Consider the following 22,825-nt stretch of genomic DNA (forward strand, 5'->3'; position numbering starts at 1 on the left):
GTATATGTTTGTATATTGTTTATATGTGTATATGTGTGTGTATCTATGTATGTATATATATATATATATATATATATGTCTCAACCACTAATCACTAAAGCTTTTTTATACTCTCTATTTTCTCGTGTTCCTTTCTGTTGAAGAGTGTAGGCTCGAAACGTAAAAGACATTCTCACCTTCTCGAGCATTAAACTAATGCATCTGTTTATGCACCTGTCTTCGTATTTTTTTTTTTTTTTTCGAGAATTCCATTTATATACATTTGTATATATATAAATGTCCTGTACATCGGACAAACGGGACGCCGCCTGGCTGACTGGTTCGCGGAACACCTCCGAGACATCCACCTCGGCAATGACACTCCAGTCTCACGCCATGTCCGCTCCACCGGTCACTCCTTGCCACACCTGTCTGTCTTCAGATTGTCCTTGCACAGAGGCCATCCGGACTCCCTCTTGCACCATGGACAGCGGTTAATCTTCTCTCTTCGCTCTTTTACGCCATTTGGGCTCAACTCCCCACCCCTTTTCATCTAACCTCCTCCCCGACTCCTTTTCACCCCTACTCTCTTTTCCTTCTATTCTCTTTCCCTCTTCTCCCTTCTCTCTTTCTCTCTGCTCCCTCCCTCTCATATCCCCTCTCTCCACCTCCCTCCTCCTCCTCCCCCTCTTCTTTCCTCCGCTTTCTTCTCTTCTCGCCCTCCCCCTCTCTTTTCTCCTCTCTCTCCTCCCCTTCTCTCCTCCTCTCTCACCTCACATACCCACCGACCCCTATCTCCCCCACATACCCCACCCTCCACCTACCCACAACCCCCAGTCAAACCCACACCCCACCTGTGCTTTTCACACTCTCGCCTCCCCCACCTCCCCACATCTCCACATCCACACACGTCCAGACGACCAGCCCTCTTTCACACGTACATACATGCTCTCTTATACACACACACACCTTTGTGTTGGGGGCTCCTTCATATTGGAAGTCACTTGACCTTGTTATCTCCCCTACTGTCCCTCTTGCTTCTGACTATTCTGTCCAAAGTCAGACGCCATGATAGATCGTTAGCTACTACACACATTTTTTTCTCTCGCTGTTTTTTCTGTGTATCTTTCTGTGGAAGAGCGTAGACTTGAAACGTAAAAGACTTTTTCTATTCCTGAGCGCTATACTAATACATTTGTTTGTTTGTACACCACCTGCCTTCGTCTTTTGTTTATTTTCCTAAACTTTGCCTTTATATATATATATATATATTTCTACACTCTCGAGTGTTTGGCGTTAGGAAGGGCATCCAGCCGTAGAAACTCTACCAGATCAAGATTGGAGCCTGGTGCAACCATCTGGTTCACCAGTCTTCAGTCAAATCGTCCAACCCATGCTAGCATGGAAAGCGGACGTTAAATGATGATGATGTACATATGTATATATATATGTGTTTGTGTGTGTGTATATATATATGTTTGTGTATATATATATGTGTATATATATATGTATATATGTGTGTGTGTGTATATCTATCTATCTATATATATATATATATTTATATATATATATATATATTTCTACACTCTCGAGTGTTTGGCGTTAGGAAGGGCATCCAGCCGTAGAAACTCTACCAGATCAAGATTGGAGCCTGGTGCAACCATCTGGTTCACCAGTCTTCAGTCAAATCGTCCAACCCATGCTAGCATGGAAAGCGGACGTTAAATGATGATGATGTACATATGTATATATATATGTGTTTGTGTGTGTGTATATATATGTTTGTGTATATATATATGTTATATATATATATATATATATGTGTGTGTGTGTATATCTATCTATCTATATATATATATATATATATATATATTTATATATATATATATATATACATATATACATATACATCGGAGACGGAGACCCCCTTCAGTCACAAATCACCATGGGATTGCACCTAGAAAGTTACACTCCAAGTTACCCACAAATTCGGGCAAGGTTGTTTTCTTTTATGGAATACCAGCAGTCGAGCATGCATATGAGCCTCCCCTCTCCATGCCACCGGTGTTATCCAAAGGAAAAGCAAAGGGCGATACAACTTGGCACCAGTGACATCACAACTCATTTCTACAGCTGAGTGAACTAGAGTAACGTGAAACAAAGTGTCTTGCTCAAGAACACAACACGCAGCCCTGTCTGAGATTCAAACTCACTACCTCATGGTTGTAAGTTCGTTGCTCTAACCACTGAGCCATGTGCCTTCACATACATACATATACATATATACACATATACACATATATACATTTATATATAACGGGAAGCTTTATGAAAATAAACAAAAGACGAAGGCAGGTGGAATATAAACAAACAATTGTATTAGTATGGCGCTCAGGAATATAAATAAAACAAGTCTTTTACGTTTCGAGCCTACGCTCTTCAACAGAAAGATACACAGAAAAGAAACATGGAGAGAAACAAGGAGAGAAAAAAAATGCGTGCAGAAGCTAGCGAATCAACATGGCGATCTGCCTTTAACATTTATATATACATGTATATGTGTATATATATGTGTATATATATGTATTTGTATATGTGTATATATATGTATTTATATATATGTATATATGTGTATTTTTTATGTATATATATATATATATGTGTGTGTGTATATGTGTGTGTGTATATATATATATATATATATATATATACATATATGTATATATATACATATATGTATATATATATGTATATATGTATATATATGTATATGTATATATATGTATATATATATATATATGTATATATATACATATGTATATATATACATATATGTATATATATACATATATGTATATATATGTATATGTATATATATATATGTATATGTATGTATATGTATATGTATATACATATATGTATATATATATATATATGTGTGTGTTTTGGGGGGGGGGTTTGTAGTTTCAGCTCATAGCCATGGCCATTCTTGAGTACTGCCGTTTTACTACACTGTTATTACTGAGATCCTCTCTAACATGTGGAGGTTGATGTAGCTACCCTGATTTGCTCCTCTTGCCATAGGTTCATCTGGGATTCTTGATAGGAAGAGGTTCAGCCTTGATTTAAAAACACCTACATCTACTTTGTGCAGATTCCTAAGGCTCTTTGAGAGAATATTAAAAAGCTGTGGGCCTCTGAAACCCAGGCTGTTGCAGTAACTGGTCCTGAAGCACGATGGCATAGCTGGGATCTTTGGCACTGTGCAGTACCAACCTGTTCTGGCATTGATGTAGCTTTCAATGCCAAAATTTGGCACAATTCCTTCCAGGATCTTCCAGATGTATATTACTGCATACCTCACCCACCTTCACTGCAGGGAGTAGAGCCTTACCTGTTTCAGCCTTTTGCAGTAGCTGAACTGTTCCAAAGAGATGATCTTTTTTGTGAAGCTTCGCTGGATTGCTTCAAGGTCCGCTGTTAATTTTACACTGTTGGGTGACCATTGCTGGGAGCAGTAATCCAGGTGGCTGAGTACGACTATCCGCCAGAGGACCATCATGGTTTCCTTATCTCTGGTTCTAAATGTTCTCAGGATCCAGCCAGCCAGTCGTCTGCACTTTGTCACCATCCTGGTAATGTGCACTTGGAAAGAGGTATCCTCACTCATGTCGATACCCAGGTCCCTCACTGATTTAATTCCTTGTGTACCAGTGTACCCTGTAAATTTCATATTCAGTTAGCACAAGTCTTGGAATTTTTCAGCATTAAACTGCATATTATCCTCAGCCCATTTGTAAATTGAGTCCGTCTGTGTTTCAGTGGGGTGATAGAGACTCTTTTGAACTGGTCATTCAGTACCTCACTGATCCTGGTTGAACTATGTGTGAGGGAGCCATCCTTTTGGAAGAAGGGTCCTATCTTGCAGCGTACTGATATTGTTTCTTTTGCATAATGAAAGAAGGCCTTTGGGATTAACTTAATGTTTTTTATAACCCAGGCTTCTTTGTCTGCTCTCTTCCTCACAGGATTGTTGCAGGCTGTTTTTAATCTCCATTCAGTGTTGTTTTTAGGCAGGACCTTTGGCTACTTTTGGAATGTTGGTTGAGGCAGTCTGCAACCTTTTGCCTATTGTCTCATGAGGCTCTTCCTCTCCCTTGGAATTTTGTTCCTTTTTGTGTTAGCCTTGTGCTCTGGGACTTATTTCTGGCATATGGTTTGCATAACAGACATGAAATTTTCTAGTATCCTTCCAATGTCTGGTGTGGAGAGGCATTTCAGCCAGTACTGTCTGAGGATCTCTTTTTACATTGATTTCCAATCTGCTTTGTGGAAGTTCACATTGGAGAGATTTTGGGTGCTTCCTTAAGGCTGTATGTCTCTTGCTACTTTTGCCCCATATGGAAGCTCTATTATCTTGTGATCTGAGACTAATGTCAGCGTCACTTTCACATCATCAACGATGTTCATATTGTTTGTGAAGGAGAGATCCAAAATGTTATTCACTCTAGTTGATCTGAGTACAACTTGCTCCATGAATAGGGCATTGGTGAAGTTGAGCAGGGACTCCACTTGTTCTTGTTTGCAATGAGTCACTCCTGAGAGCATGAGGCCTTCCTGCCATTTGACATTGGGGAAGTTGAAATCACCCACAAGAAATAGGCTCACGTGGTGTTCCAGTTTCATGAGGATTTCTTTCATTCTTGTGAGGCAATCTTCAAACTTGTCTATGTGGTTTGGAGCATCCTGTGGGTGATATGTATTGCATATGACTATATTATGTTTTCTTATGTATACGATTAGAGTATCACATACTGAATTTGAGTATGACAGTAAGACCTGGGGGTGTGAGATCATCACAGATGTGTACAGCAACTCCACTATGGCTCCTTTCCATTCTGTCTGTTTGTAGTATGGTATATTTTGATTTGTGTACTTCTGCATCCTCTGTATCAGGGCTCAGATGAATTTCCATGAGTGATACACATAGGGCTTGACTGCATGCAGCAATGTCTCTCAGGAAAATAATTTTGCTTTTGTTGTTATGATGCAACAGGCCCCCCAGTTTTCAGTAAAAATATTGGTGTGACAACTGTGCAGGCGTTAGGGGAGGCCATCCCATGTCTGATTGTGGTGGTGGGCAACATTCCTTGTTTGTGCTTGATCTACCCAGGTCAGCTGCTGCACAATCTTTTGCACCATGCACAAAAAATACTTGCTTGGCTGTTGCCTTGTGTATAACATCTGAAGAGTGCACTGGTTTTGCATATTTTATCTTTGGAGGTAATTGATGCCTTTCCTCAGGGAAGTATTTCTCCTTAAAGCCCCTGTAGTTTTGGCGGGATCTTGGGTGAGCGAACCAGCAGTTTGTACTGTCTTCCTCATGCCAACATTTGCCTTCTCTCCTCTAGGGGTTTCGGTTTCCATGGGAGCCTCCATCTTTCAGTTTTTTGTTTGGTGGTTTGGGGTTTCAGTTTTAGTTATTTCACTTTTTCCTTTTCATTTTTCTCCCCTTCCTTCTTTATGTTTGTGCTCATGTTCTTTCCTTCCTTTTCTTGTGGTAGCATTTGCATTCCTCTAGTTGTCCAATGGGGTGAGTACTCTGTTCCTTTGTAGGACCACTGGCACAAAGGGGCTTCTGGTTACTGCTTCTTGGGCTCCCTATTCTTATCAGCCTGGTCGTTCACAGGGGTGGGGTGTTCCATTCTTTTGAGGAACCATTTGATCAAAGAGACTTCAGGTTTTTGATTCATTTTTCCTATCCTTATCAGTCTTGCCACAGTAGTTTTCTATGATGACATCAAGAGTGTCAATGTGTGGTCTGATAAGGGCTTAGGGTTAGATGAATTCATTTTCCTTCTGCTCTATGTGATCAATGGTTCTACAGAAGCCATTGTTCTGTTATATATATATATATATATATATATATAGACAAAAATATATGTATGGGAGTGGCTATGTGGTAAGTAGCTTGCTTAGCAACCACATGATTCCGGGTTCAGTCCCCCTCCATGGCACCCTGGGCAAGTGTTTTCTACTATAGCCTCAGGCTGACCAGAGTCTTGTGAGTGGATTTGGTAGATGGAAACTGAAAGAAGTCCATTGTATATATGTTTGTGCATCTTTTTATCCCCCAAACATCATTTAATGACCGATTCTCGTGCATCTATATCCCCGTAACTTAGCAGTTCAGAAAATGAGACCAATAGAATAAGTACTAGGCTTACAAACAATAAGTCCTAGGGTCAATGTGCTCAACTAGAGGTGATGCTCCAGCATGGCCACGGTCAAAATACTGAAACAAATAAAAGGATATATATATATATATTATATATATATATATTATTTTATTCTTTTATTTGTTTCAGTCATTTGACTGTGGCCATGCTGGAGCACCACCCTTAATATATATATATATATATTGGAGCACTCCGTCAGTTACAATGATGAGGATCCCAGCTGATACGAACAATGGAACAGCCTGCTCATGAAATTAACATGCAAGTGACTGAGCAATCCACAGACACATGTACCCCTAATGTAGGTCTCAGGGAGATTCAGCGTGACACAGGTACAATTCATTTTTGCCAGCTGAGTGAGCTGGAGCAACATGAAATAAAGTGCCATGCTCAAGGACACAACGCGTCGCTGGGAATCGAACTCACGACCTTACAATCGTGAGCCGAATGCCCTAACCACTAAGCCACACGCCTTCACGTCCATATATACACACACACACTTTACTTCACCCAAGGGCACATATGGAGACACACGTCCACACATATGGAGATGCATATCCATACATGCAAATACAGTACATAGTTGCAAAACACACATATGCACACACACTCAGACATGCACACACAAAGCGACAGAAGTTCACACACACACATATACAAACACACACGCATACACATACGTAAATCACACAAACATGGACATGCAAACACACACACATGCATACACACATACATGCATGCATGTATAGTCACACACACACTGATCAACACACGTGCACAAACAAAAAGGAACGCAGTATGAGTAATGGACAGAGTCAACGACTACTGAAAAGGTTGCAAAACGCAATGAAAAGTTTTGAAAAATGAAAGAGAAATAAGTGGTGATTTTACTGGTGAGTGTGTTAAATAATAAGGTACCAAAAGAGAACGACTCTCCTCAGACACAGCAGAATATGCTTCAACACACAAACTCACATAAAGAATCTTGCAAACCAAATCCAAAAATCGAAATATAAAATACATATATATATATCTTATGGAGGTAGAAACTCCATAAGATGTACCCAGTGTAAGCTATGGACACATAAGAGCAGCAACATCAAAGGCAAATTAACTGAGAAGATAGCTTTCATGTGCGGCAGATGCACAGGGGCAATAGACACCACAGATACTCAGAAAACAGATTCCATCACACCCCAGGGAGAAAAACTAGAAGTAGTTAATAGTTTCCGCTACCTAGGTGACCAAGTTAGTAGTGGAGGTGGATGCTCAGAGAGTGTCACCATATGAGCTGAAACTAGATCAAATCAAATCAGATATGATATATATATAATCTACTATATGGGAAATTCTTGTGTAATATCTAAAAAGCTGACTTTCATTACATCATCATCAAAAACGACACCTAAGCCCATTCTACAGCAAAACTTAACTATTCTTAACCTTTTGTACTTTTCGGTTACAAACATTTTAAAGGTAGAGTAAACAATCATCACAATATAGAGCTCCATTGTTCCTTGGGAACTGGTCTGCCATTTCATAAAGTACATATATACCGACCAAATCAGCTATTTGTGTTGAATCAGAACTTCTCATCGTAACATCAAAACCATCAGGTATATCTTTACGGACCCACAGCTTGTTATCAAATTTTATCTTCTGACAGTTTTTAAAAAAAACTTAACGTTCTGTTCATCATTATACACATCCATCACATTCTATTAAAATGTCTTATTGATGAGTTTGGTTTCTTTCTTTCTTTCCCTGATGAGAAGATTACATTGTTTTACACCATCTTATTCCTTTCGAATAATACCAGTGTTGTCTTCGGAAGTAAAAGAATTTGAATAACACTTGCGTTTAACTCCATTTATTTATTTATATTATACAAAATATTTCACATCAACCCGGAGTTTCTACCTTTACAAACAGGGTGTTATGTCCTTATTACTTTGTGATGTTTTGCTGCCCTAGTAACTGTTTAATTTTTTCTGTGTTAGTTGTAAATAAGGAGAAAATACACACATCCATTTATATATATATACTAGCAAACACGCCGTTCTTTGGACAGTTTAAGTTGCCTTTGTGGTGTTTTTTTCATCAAATAATTGAACTACCGAGAAGGTTTATATGTAGCATGGCAAGCTATGTTTCCGATTAACCTAGGAGAAGAAACCAAATTGAAGGCTGGTCATTGTGGAGGTCATTGCACTTAAATAATAATAGAACATATAAGTTTGCAAGCAATGCAAAGTAGAGCTACTGAAGTATTTTGGGAGTAGATTATGGATAATGACTACAAAATATAGTTTGTTTTACCTGAAAGTGAATTTACTTGTCAGAAGCCTTCACATAAATGGTGTAAAGAAATTGAAGATTGATGTTGAAACTTCCCCTCTGCGGGTTTATTTTATTCAACAGCAAAGGGAGCTATTTTTTCAGACAGAAGTATGATTGGTATGTTCAAAAATGGCAATATAATACCTACTTGAAAAAGTAGCATTAAAGGAATGTATTTGCTATGTGCTTAGTGTATGACCATTCTGAAATTTACTTCAAGAAATGAAGACATGAAGAGTTTGACTTCAGATCACGAATACTGCTTTGAATCCTAGCTGTTTGCAGCGAAAAGATGTTGCATTTGAAATATCATAATGGATGGGTAAATAAGCATCCTTAAAGTGAAACAACACATTGGCAGATAAATAAAGGTATCAACAAATAGAAGAGAGGGAAGGGAACATCACTGTTCAAGTAACTCAGAATAGGTAAAGCTAAGCTTGCCAAAGTTTAATGGTTTAAATATGGATATTAAGATTGCTTGGTATTGGATATTCACTGTGTACAGTTTTCCTAGTTAGTTTAATCATTGTCGCAGATGGACAGTCAAAATAAATAAATAGACAAGACTTTTATAATATTCTCTAACCAAGTAATGAATACACAATTACAACATATAATTAAATAACAGGGGGACAGTCAAAATACATAAATAGACAAAATCCTTTCACTTTTATAATATTTTCTAATCAAGTAATAATACACAATTACAACATATAAATAAAGCGAGAAAGTGTGAAAACCACTAAAAGATATCTCTAATGCCAATCTATCTATCTATCCGCTCAGTCAAAGTCGACTCTCGGTTACTCGTTGGATCAGTGTCCTCCAGTCAGTTCTATCCTGGGCCGCTTCTTTCAGATTGGCTATGTCCATTCCGGTATCACTCTTGATGGTGTCAAGCCAGCGGGTTCTTGGTCGGCCTCTTCCTCTCTTGCCACTGACCATTCCGAGCATGATGTCCTTCTCCAGGGATTTTCTCCGCATAATATGACCGAAATATGCCAATCCATGCTTGGTGATCCTAGCTTCTAGCGACATTTTTGGCCTGATCTGCTTAAGAACTTCTCCATTGGTGAGCCTCGCTATCCATGAAATCCGTAAAAGTCTTCTCCAACACCAAAGCTCAAATGCATTAATTCTCTTCTATACGACCATATAGATTAAAAAGTATGAAAGACCCTACATACAAAAAAACTATATACATACAACGAATTAGAGAAAAACCTTTGTAAATCACCATTTTTCCCAGTTTTTCCATTTACATGGGAGCTCTGGACAAAATGTTATAGTGCATGACCATCCTTGGGACATAAGTAATTTGCGTGTGTAAAGTTTGGGGAAAATCGGCTGAGAATTGTGGAAATGTATGTGTTAGTCAATACACACACACACACACATACTCTGATTTATATATACTAAATATATGTGTATGTGTATATGTGTGTGTTTCATACATATGCATGTATATGTATGTATATTCTTTTATAAGTTTCAGCCCTAAGGCTGTGCCCATGTTGGAGCACCACCAGTATAATCACCTTTTCAATGACCAGTCGTATGTGATTGGTGAAGGAGGGAATTCAACACTGCCACCCTCTTTTGAGTTTCCTATCTTGATATAGGTTCATCAGGAACCTTGGATAGCAGGAAGTCAAGTTCTTCTTGAAAACAGCTACCCCTACACCATGAAGATCCCTCAGACATTTTGACAAGGTATTAAATAGCTGTGGACCATTGAATCCCAAGCTAGGAACAGACATGCAATTCAGGAGCTGGAATATCTTTCAGTGTCAGAGTCTGGTGCCAGGTCCTCCAGGATTTTCCATACATATATATCACTTCATACCTCTCCTGTTTTCCCTCCAGGGAGTAAAATCATAGCTCTTTAAGTCTCTCCTAGTAGCTCAGTGTTCCAGTGATGCCAATCTTCCTGGCATAGTACTATTGAACTGCTTCAAGCTCTGCTATTAATTTGACACTGTTGAATAACCACAACTGAGAGCAGTAGTCCTAACAGCTGAGTATGAATCTCCTCTAAAGAACCAGCATAGTTTCCTTGTCCATTGTTGTGGAGGTTCTCAGAATCCATCTGGCCATATGTGTCTGTATATGTGTATATCTATCTTTATCTGTCTGTCTGTCTGTCTATCTATCTATACCACCCCTCTCTCTCTCTCTCTCTATATATATATATATATATATATATATATATATATCATCATCCTTGTTTAACATCCGTTTTCCATGCTGGCATGGGTTAGATGGTTTGACTGAGATTTGGAGAGCCAGTGGCTGCACCAAGCTCCAATCTGATCTGGCAGTGTTTCTATAGCTGGATGCCCTTCCTAACACCAACCACTCTGAGAGTGTAGTGGGTAATTTTTACGTGCCACCAGCACAGGAGTCAGTGGGTACTGGTATCAGCCACATTCAGATAGTGCTTTTTGTGTGCCCCTGATAGTCCTGGCATCAATCACATTCAGATAGTGCTTTTTACATGCCACCACCATGGGAGCTAGTCAGGAGGTACTGGCATTGGCCACGTTCGGATGGTGCTTTTTATGTGCCACCAGCACAGGAACTAGTCAGGGGACACTGGTCTTGATCACATTTGGATGATGCATTTTATGTGCTACAGGAACGAGAGCCAGTCAAGGGGCACTGGCCATAGCTGCAATTTTGGTTTTACTTGACTCAACAGGTCTTCTCAAGCATATCATACTGCCAAATACATCAAGGGTACTCTTAAATGGGCCAGACATGCAACACTGGCATCGACCATGGTGGCAATCTCACTCTAGTTGCCAGGTCTTCTCAATCACAGCATATCTCCAAAGGTCTTGGTCTCCTGTCATTGCCTCTGTGAGGCCCAATGTTCGAAGGTGATGCTTTACCATCTGATCCCATGTCTTCCTGGGTCTACCTCTTCCACAGGTTCCTTCCACAGTTAGGGAGTGGCACTTCCTCACACAGCTGTCCTCATCCATATGTAACACATGACCATACCAGTGCAGTTGTCTCTCTTGCACACCACATTTGATACTTCTTATGTCCAACTTTTCTCTCAGGGCACTTATTCTCTGTCATGTATGCACACTGACATTACACATCCAGCAGATCATACTAGCTTCATTTCTTTCAAGCCCTACACATGTCCTCAGTAGTCATGGCCCATGTTTCACTGCCGTGTAGCATGTCAGTTTGCACACATGCATCATACAGTCTACCTTTCATCCTGTGCGAGAGGCCCTTAGTTGTCAGCAGAGTTAGGGGCTCCCTGAACTTTGCCCAAGCTATTCTCAGAGCACCCCCCCCACCTACAGACTTCGTCACCTAGGTAGCGGAAGCTATTAACGACTTTTAGTTTTTCCCCCTGGCATGTGATGGAATCTGTTTTCTGCATATCTTCAGTGTTTATTGCCCCTATGCATCTGCCACACACAAAAACTATCTTCCTAGTTAACCCTCCTTTGATATTGCTGCACCGTTTATGTCTCCATAGCTTACACCGGGCACATCATATGGAGTTTCCACCCACGCCTTTTCTACAGATCTGACAGGGCCATCTACCTGAAGGGGTTTGTGATTTGTCAGCCTTCCTACTTACTAAGACTTTGGATTTTTACTAGGTTAACCCTAAGGCCCTTCTAGAACTTGCTTCCACACCTTAAACTTCATCTCTAGTTCTGGTAGTGACTTGGCTATTAGAGCAAGGTCATCAGCATAGAGGAACTTCCAGGAGCATCCTGTCTTGAATTCCTCTGATATTGCCTGGGGGACTATAATGAATAAGAGGGGGACTGATCCTTGGTGAACCCCTACTTCTACCCGGAATTCTTCACTATACTCATTGCCAACCCTCACCTTACTGATAGTATCCCCGTACAGGGTTTGTATAGCTCTTACCAACCATTCGTCTATCCCCAATTTCCGCATTGACCACCAGATAAGGGATCAGGTGACTCTGTCAAAGGCTTTCTCCAAGTCAATAAAAGCCAAGTACAGAAGTTTATCTTTGGCTAGATATTTCTCCTGCAGTTGCCATACCAGAAATATAGCATCAGTGGTGCTTCTGCCTAGCACAAAACCAAACTGCAGCTCATTTAAGCTATCTCTCTCCCTAATTAGTTGGGCTATGACCCTCTCCGTAACTTTCATCACCTGATCCAATAATTTGATACCAATTGTAGTTATTTCTATCTAAAGCATTACTTTACCTTTGTAGCAGTTGACTATGGTGCTGCTACACCAGTCATTGGGTATGACTCCTTCACGAACTACCTGATTTATGAGGCAGGTGACAAGACCGTAACCCACATCACCTGATATTTTAAGCATCTCAACAGTGATACCTGATAGGCCAGGTGCTTTCCTTGTCTTCATATCCTTAATTGCTTTATCTACCAGGGTACTGTCGATTCGGGTAGCTGGTCCCTCAATTGAGTCACTGTTTGGCAGACTCTCCTCCTCCTGTTCATTCTCCACATTCAGCAGTCTTTCTTTGCAGAACCATTAAACGCAAGGGCACCATCATCCATGTAGACACATTTCTTTCCTATGACATCATGGTTCTCTCTCACACTCTGTCTTGCAATCTGAAATATTTCAGTTCTTTGATCCTCACATCGCTGAACATTGGCAAACTTATTTCCTGCTACTCCCTTGGCTGTACGCACCTGTCTCCTAGCTTCCCTTTTGGCTATCTGATACAGTCTCCTGCTACACTCACACCTCCAGGCCTGTTTCTTTGTTCAAATGGCCCTGTATTGTTCCACCACCATATTACCCTAGGTCTGGAAGGGACTTTACACCAACCACAGATTTGGTTTGTGGCACTCAGCAAGCTGTTTCACAGGAATTCCCAGCTGCCTTCTATGTCACAGGACGGTAGCTCCTCCTCCCTATCGTCAAATTTCTCGGTAAAGGTATCCCTAAATCTCTGACCATGTTAAGGGTTCTTAAACTTCCAAGTCCTTCTTTTCCAGATTGGTCTGCTTTTTGGTTTCCTTCTGTCCTTGAGTCTAAAGTCACTAATAACTACTCTTGCTGGGGTGGTAGGTGGGGTGCACCACAGAACCACACACTCGTGACTGTGCCTGGAACAGCGTTATATTCTTAATCTACAAACAACTATCCCCTTCGGACTAAATACAACCCCCTCCTCCTAATGACTGTCTCTACAACATCCTGCAACATAGCAACACATACATGCACAACTACATGCATACATGCATGCACACACATACATACACACAGGAATGCACACATACCTAACCCACACAACCCCACGCACACACAGACATGCACACATAAACACACACATGTACACAACCACATATACATACACATACACGCAACAAAATGCACACATAACTCAACACATCTCATTCACACAGACATATACACACGCACGCTCATACATACACATACACACACATATATACACGTACACACACTCACACATGTATGCACACATACCTCCCACACACTCATACAGACGCACACAATTACACACACATGGGCATAAACACATGCATGTACACACATAAGCACGCGCACACATGCACACACAGGAATGCACATATACCCCCACACAACCCCACACACACAAACTCACATATATACACAAACGCACACAATATATACGTACACGCACACACATGCACACATACATGCGCACACACACACAATTGCACACATACCTATCACTCACAACCCCACGTATACACACCTGCATACGCACACATATATATGCACACGCACAGATACATGCACACGCACAGATACATGCACACACAACTACATACATGCATATGCAAATGAACCCACACATACCTCCCATACATACGCAACACATACATACATGGACACACACACGCACATACAAGCACACACACAGTAATGTACATTTACTCCACAAACACAATCCCACACACAGCCTCACGCATACGCACATACCCACACATACACACACACACACACACACACACATACCTCCTTCTCTTGCACTCACCTGCCTTAGAAAGAACTTTTTCCTCACCCATTCCCTTCTGGTCATTTCAATATGTGACGCGTGTGAATCGTTGGTGATTTTCTTTCTCTGTCTTCCCTTTGAACTTTTTCTATATTTCTGATGAAGAGCTCTGCTCAAAACGTGAAATCCTCTTTCTTTTCTTTCCTTTCCTGGGCATCCAATAACACTGTACATGTACCAATCCTCACGTTTTTTCTTGCTTGTTCTTGTTTGGATTGACGAATGTTTTGTTGTCCCTTTTTGTATCACCTAGATGTCCGGATGTTTTGCGTTCTTGTTCCATTTTGTATTGATATATATATATATATTATAAATTTAAAATGATGGTGAAATTAGATATTAATTTAATTAACATCAACTTCACACCAGTGGTCTAGCATATAAAAAAACTGATGGTTCAGTAAAATTGTATTATATACAATATATAATTGTATTAATATATAATTAATATATATTAATAATATATAATACTATATATTAATATATAATATATAATTGTATTATATATATATTAGAGGGAAACCACTATGTGGACACCTTTATGCTAGAAATAGATCTGCTATGGTCTTACCATTTGAGAACATTTCTTAGTGGTAATACCATAGCGGATCTATTTCTAGCATAAGGGTGTCCACAAAGTGGTTTCCCTCTAATATGTATATATACACACACACACACACACACACATATATGCACACATATTTATATATGTGTGTGTGTGTATATACATGAATATGTGTATATATCTATATATGTGTGTGTATGTATATATGTATGTGTGTGTATGTATGTATGTATATATATATAATATATATATATATATATATGTGTGTGTGTGTATGTATGTATGTATATATATATATATATATGAATGTGTGTGTATGTATATGTGTGTGTATGTATATATGTGTGTGTATAGAGAGAGATAGAGAGGAGCGTGAGGAGACACCCCTTCAGTCATGAATGACCATGGGATTGCACCTAGAAAGTTACCCTCTGAGGCACAAGTATGGGCAAGGTTGTTTGTGGAAGGCTCACAACTCATTTCTACAGCTGAGTTAACTGGAGCAATGTGAAATAAAGTGTCTTGCTCAAGAACACAACATGCAGCCCAATCCGAGAATAGAACTCATGACCTCACGGTCGTAAGCTCAATGTTCTAACCACTGAGCGATGCACCTTCACATATATACTTACATACATACATATATATATATATATATATATATATATATATATAGGTGTGTATGCGTGTATGTATATATATATATATGAATATGTGTGCGTGTATATATATATATGAATATGTGTGCATGTGTATATATATGTATGAATATGTGTGCATGTATATATATATGAATATGTGTGTGTGTGTATATATATCTGTTCGTTGCTATTTCTGCTTATCCTTGGATCTATGCCTATTCATGTCTATCTGTTTATCTTTCTATAAAACTCTGTTTATTTTAGAATTTTCCTATAACTTTTACTCATTTATACTGTTTTTGTATATTTTTTCGTTTTTTCATATCTTTCTTTACCTTTCTACTTCTTTTAATTCTAATGATCTTTATGATTACTTCTAATTATCAAAAGTACCCAATGTCTACACTGTTCACCTCTTTTAGCCTGTTTTCTTACTTCTTTTCATTGATTTTGTTCTTCTGGCAGAACATTCCTAGAGAGATGGTGTCAGACAATGTGGTGCTTTGGACTGACGCAAGTCATGTGGAGTATCTTCCTGTGGTAAGTAAATTTAGTGCACAGTGGAAAAAGATAAATATTTATTAGCTAAGAGTATGTAACTTTTACTAAAAAGTAGCAATTATTAAAGTCTACATCATTTAGAAAATTTTTTAAAATTTCAACTTTAATATATTTTTATCAAAATGTGGTTTACAGGAATTTTTTATTATTGAAGATTTTAACTGCACAATTCTATCAGAAGACTAATTTTATTTCACCTCATGATTGCATTTTTTAATACACTGTGAGATAGTTTTTCAAACATCTTTCTCCTGTCTGTCTCTCTCTCTCTCCTTTATCTATTGCTTCTATTCCAATTAGTTTTTCTCTTTCTCTATCCTTATAACATTTTCTCTCTCACTCTTATCTCATTACTTTAATTTTTCAACATCCTTTTCTCTTGTTATTTCACTTAATACTCTCTTGTGCCTCTCATTTAATTGTTTTTCATTAACAATTTTTAATTCTTTGAGACACTGAAAATATTCATGAGAATTTTTTACAGTATGTCTCTTATATCAAAATTACACAGAAAATTTTCATTCTGTTTCTTTCTGTTATGCACAAATTTAACATATTGATGACAATACAGGTAACCAATGTACCACTCTACAAGGTTCAGACTAGAATGATGACAATGGTGGGTAAACAGGGTAATCATAGAACTCAATTCTCCTTTTCAGTTGAGTTCCATATGTTAGTTGCACTTGAGAGTCTTTCTGGAATAACTGATACTTCTGCCTTGAAGTGTGTGAACTGAAACAAGTGATTATCTAGGGCAAGAAACTGATATGTTACATTTACAGTAAAACTGACCACCTCGGAGCTTTCAGCTTCACAGTGGAGCAGAGGAGAGCCATTCTTCACTACTGCTGTTGAATATCCAACTGCTGCAATCACAACAGCAGTGGCAGTCACGCTTACAGTTACAAAAACAACTTCTACTGCAGATAAACACAATAGAGCTCATAATGAAGTCTCCCATTCAGCAAGAAAATGCAGTCATAGCATCAATGGCATTGGTTGCTTGAATGAGAGCGAGAGAGATACCAAAAAAAATGGCAGAGATCAATCTACAAAGAAGAGAGGTGAGGCAGGCAGGTGAGAATAAGTAATCTGACTCTACAAACTCAAAGACACCAAGCCATCACCAAGACCAATGAATTCCAAAAGGAGCATGGGCAAATATACAAACTAGCCACAGAAACCATGACAAAAAGAGCCACAACAACAGCAGAAAAGGAACTACACGCACAACAAGAGACGTGACAAGCAGCAGAATTAAAACTAGCAACTTTGCACTGACAAACTCCTCACTACACCATTCTCTAAAAGGCCTACAAGAAGTTGAAATTTGTATATACAAACAAGGACAAAATACTTACTACAGCTGAAGGCATTGATGCATTTCCCACCCTAAATACACAAAAAGTCACTTCTGGTAAGGAGCATATTAGTAGTGTCCCATCCCATGGGAAAACTCTTACTAGGTGATATGAGAGCTTCTCAGTATCTTAGTCAAGAGGGTGTGGGGAGGCCCATCTCGAAAAAGAAATTACCTTTAGACCTAAGTGACTCTTTCAATTTTTTTGGCGGGGTGAGGGTGGGTGTCTTCTCTTAACACTAAAATGGACTGTATAAATTCCTGTGGCTTAGGGTTGGTGTATAAACAGAAACTCCAGCTCAATAATTTCAGTCATTGTATCTAGATGTGGTAGCCATCAGCAAGACCAGAGTATCTGGTATGCACTTGCTTACCCTGATTGACTTCAGGTGTACAGCTTATGCCTCTTTCTGTTTAACCCAAGTTAACAGGAGTTGGTTATAGAGATGACAAATTTGTGATATGACTAGTCAACTTAGAGCAAGCCAATAAACAGAGAATCAGTTACTGGATGCTGAAAATGTCTTGTTTGTCCTCCACTACCTATCCCTGCAGCTCAAAAAGAACCATGCAGAGTTTAGTGGTATTAAAAGGAACTAAGTGGAGAAGTGGAAAACTGCTACTTAGTCACTGTGTTTATTCTGAAGAAATGACAGGACAAAAAGATGCATCTATCAGCAATGGTGCAATAAACCTATGATCAAAGGTGTTCAGTTGCTTTCGTCTTTTTTTTAAAGCATAAAGTACCCAAGACTACATTATGTCTCATTTCTCAATATGGGTTAGTGTTGTTTGAAGGAAATTTAGCTATTATTTCTAGTAGGTCAAGCTTCTAAGTTGAGGCTGTCTTGCTGGCTCATATTTTACTTTAATGATAGAAATGTTTGATAGGTTTGGGCTGTAGATCATCCCAAATGGAAAGATTTGATACTGTCATCATATTGTAGCTTGGTTAAGAAATGATGATCCTTGAAAGTTTGTTTGAATGTATTCTGCTATTTAAATGAAGACTATATTTGTGAATCCCAGTACACATGTCACAGAGAAGCTACATTTCAATAAACTTTACTTTCAGGACCGAGGAAATAATTTTGACAGCATGCGCTTCACAGGTTTAGAGAGCCGGCTGTTGGATTTAATGAGGAGTAACACTGAGTCTCATGAGCACTACAAAGGTGAGTCTATTATGTCTGTCCTGTTTCTCCTTTAAGTATCATTATACACCGTATTACCATTTTTAGAAATTTCTAAGCAGTTTTGCCAAATTTCTCACAGCACAGCATGTTATTTACTCTAGAATTTAAGAGCTAAAGTGAACAGTAGTATATTATTTATATGGGCGGTAATTGTATTAGTGATGTTGGTGATATTGGTTTGAGGCTATATATTGTTGTTGTTGTTGTGTACCTTGGTTAGTCCTAATCAAACAGTACTAATAGCATGCAGAAAGTCATCCAAATGACAAGATACATCTCAAACATCTATCTTCCCAGTTAGATTGTATATCTGTCAGTTGAGGAATGTACTGCACATTGTAACATTCAGTGATGAATTGCATGGGGTGCAGCACGATATCTTGTACTTATTACACTCTTCCCACTATACCCCATGATTCTGCTACTGGCTAAAGTAGAGGCAGGCAAAGTGAAATCAGAGTATGGTAGTTACTGTTCCTCTGCATTTATGGTTGTTGATGGCATTCCAGAAGTGTTTGGGGCTAGTGAGGCTATTTGTATTGCTCTTATTTCTTTGTGTGTGTGTATTCTTTATGCTTGTCAACACAGAATAGGAGAGATATGTTTATAAATTATTGTAGTAGTACCTTGAAGTAATGTATAATCTGAGTGTTTGAAGTAGAGACTGTAGTAGAGACTTAGAGCTTGCTTCTGCAACAAACTATACTCTTCTCATGATCTGGTGGTCTTTCGTTTTTAGTGTTTTTGTTTTTGTTTTGTTGTGAATGTGATCAACTTTTTATGATGTGAATTGCACTGTTTTTTGTTCTTTGTAGAAGTCATTTTGCTTTCTTTACAGTGCCTTCTTTTCGAATTGTAAATATTGTAGACAATCTCTTTATGTTGTCAAGTATGATGGTTGATTATATTTGATGTTTTCTCATGTTAATGTGATAGGAGATAGTGGTAGATGCTATATTAAATCTTGTTGTGGAGCCAGGTTTCAAAATGATTTAAGTAGAGTTGGCACAGTTCTGCAGCAGTGTCTGGAGAATGGTAGGAGAAAGTGAGTTTGGTGTCATCTCTGTAGGCGGATGTCCGTGTGTTTAGTGGAGATGTAGGGCAGTTGTGTATGTGTAGGTTAAAAATAAGTGGATGTGAGGACAGGTCCCTGTCTTACCCTATTTGGGAAATTGCAAGTTTTGGAAGTATTGTCCTTGTCCACTGCATAGGTTTGGTGACATGGCAGGTAGTTTGTTAGCCAGCATTTTGTTATTCCTTAAGGTGGTGATAGATCTTTTTATATGAGTGGATAACAGAGAATAGAGTTGAAAGCTTTGCTGATGTTAATAGTTGTTAGAATATGTGTAGATAGTATTTTTTATTGTTGAAACCATCAGGTATTTCAATACAAGGTTTGTGAGTAGTGTAGTGGTTGACTATAGTGATCTAAAGTCGTTAGGTCAGTCTTTCTAGAATCTTTGAGTGTTTGTACAGGAGGATGATGGGCTTGCATGATGGTACTTCTCTTGGATGAAGAATTGGGTTTTAGATTTTTTACAATATTGCCCTTCTAGATTCATTTAGTATCAGTTGTAGTTGCTGTTTAACCCCAGGTCAGCCCTGATTATGCAAATCCATGATCGAAGACATTCAATCTGTGACCATCCCATCTTTTGCCTATGTACAGGGAACAACCTTAGAAATGTGTCCATTTCTAAGATGGTGAGGTTTGATTGAGGAAGAAATTAGCTTCTATTTTTAGTATGTTGAGCAATTATGAGGAACTCCTTTGTTAGCTCATGATATGAGTAGTTGTAAGTGTTGGTAAATGCTGTGATTCTTTCCGGCTCTAGGCACTTGAAGTATAGATTTGTGATTTCATCTAATCCTGAAACTTTTCAGTTTTTAAATTTCCCTCCTACTTTTGTGTGTGTAACATGCATATTTTTCATATTGTGATTTAATTTTCTTTTGGTGTCTGTTTTTGGTGGCTAATGTTCAAGAAATGTCTGAGAATGGTGTTAGTTAAGTGTTTCAGTATGAGTATATTGAGATTATTGTTATGACATGGGGTGTGGTGTGATAATGGTTGTTGTTGATAATTATTCTGTGTGGTATTTTATTCTTAGTTTTATGGTTTTGTCTTAGATACAAAAATATGCCAGTTTTCTGCCTTTCTACAGATTAATTTTTTATTTCCTTGCTTAGCACTGTTTGATGTTGAGTTTATTCAATTGTGTATTGTTTTTATGTAACAGGTTGTCATTTTTGGTGTGTAATTGGCATATTTTTATATGTTGTCTCAGTGGGATATGGTTTTTAATTTGTCTTTTATTATTTAGTTAAATACATTGTTATGTCTATGTTGGTAATTTTGGTATTGTTGAAATTTGGAAACCTAGATTTTGTTTTGTTGAATTCCATGGTACTTTCTTGAAACTAAGTGTTTTTGCTTTCTTCATGGATGTGTGAGTGTATTGTGATAATATTTAATAGGCTGTCTCTAAAAAAAAACTTGGAAAATTGTTTAAGTGGTTGTGATGGATAGGAGTATGGAGAAGAGTTGTAGTTGAATTGGTTGATGTATGCACATGCATTGGTTGTGCACTTTTTAGGATATAAAGGAAATTTAATTGTTACTTCTTTTGTTATCTCTACAATTGGAAAACCAGGATGTATTAAGTGCATTGACATCTCCCCTAGTGATAGTATTTTTGAGTATATTGAAGTGTTGTAGTTAAGGTCTATCTGAATGACTGTAAGATACGTGTATGTGTGTGTATTCATATTACTAGTTTTAACGTATTCATATTGTTAGTTTCGATTTTGAATGCCTGTATTGTATATCACTTCCTATTTATGAATATCATTTGTGATATCTACATATTGAATGCAAGTTTTTGTACAATAAGGCCACTCTCATTCTATAAGGGTTTGTCTTGTCTGACTTAAATAGAATTTGAAATGGTGAGTATGTTCTCTGGAAGTAAGACTTTTACTTTTACATCCATTTTTCCATGCTATCATGGCTTACACAAGATTTAGTGAGGATTTTTCTCCAGTCTTGGATGCTTTTCTTGTGATCAATCTTTACTTCTTTTTCAAATAATGTAATCTTTCATTGCACTGCTTTTCACACATCAGAATAAAATGAGCTATGGGACTTTTGTTTACTGTAGTATATAAACAATATCAACTGTTTTACTTTCACTATCTCAATGAAAACAAGTAGAATCAACATTCACACATGCACACTAATGTATATGTATGTAGTATGTATGGATTGCACATATATATGATGTGCTTCTTCACTTTCTGGGTACCAATTTCATTCACAAGGTTATAGTTGAAGAAAGTGTACTTTCCATCAAAAGTGATGCATTTGTGCCATTACGGAAACCATCTTTTGAATCCTGTTTTAATAAATTCAGGTGTGCACTATTGTATCCCTTCCTTCACTGTGAATTTCACCTTATCTTTGTTATCAAATTATTCTCCCTGAATATTGTCCTTCATTGAACTGAGCAAGTGGAAGTGAGAGGACACTAAATCAGAATTGTAGAGTGAATGGGGGAACCACTGACATACCTAATTTACTGATTGCCTGATTTGTTGCCAAGGATGTATGTGGTTACGCATTATCATGGTGAATGGGAATCATTTTCAAATTCTTATTTAGTTTTCTCTCTAACGGTTACTTCAAACTTTTTTACTGTCTCAGTGTACTACTCACTGTTCATGGTATAACTATATTCCAGAAAATCAAGGAGAATGGTGCTTTTGTCATACCAAACTACAATCAACATTAATTTCTCTGCCCATTTGTGGCTCTAGAACTTATTAAGCCTTGGAGGTGTGATGCCATTCTATGGACAGAGTCTTTGTTTCCAAATCAGAAAGATATACCCACATTTCATCTACT

General features: G+C 38.2%; 1 protein-coding gene across 3 annotated transcripts in view; it reads left to right on the plus strand.

Annotated features, from left to right (window-relative positions):
* LOC115219191 (cytoplasmic polyadenylation element-binding protein 3) overlaps positions 1 to 22,825 on the plus strand; it is a 73,154-nt gene that overhangs the window by 24,235 nt on the left and 26,094 nt on the right. For all 3 annotated transcript variants that reach the window (XM_029789310.2, XM_029789308.2, XM_029789309.2), the window contains 2 exons: positions 16,267 to 16,341; positions 18,801 to 18,900. In XM_029789310.2, the coding sequence (XP_029645170.1) occupies positions 16,267 to 16,341; positions 18,801 to 18,900 (175 nt within the window). The remainder of the gene's footprint in view (positions 1 to 16,266; positions 16,342 to 18,800; positions 18,901 to 22,825) is intronic.

The sequence above is a fragment of the Octopus sinensis genome, linkage group LG14, assembly GCF_006345805.1.
Source record: "Octopus sinensis linkage group LG14, ASM634580v1, whole genome shotgun sequence".
Classification (NCBI taxonomy): domain Eukaryota; kingdom Metazoa; phylum Mollusca; class Cephalopoda; order Octopoda; family Octopodidae; genus Octopus; species Octopus sinensis.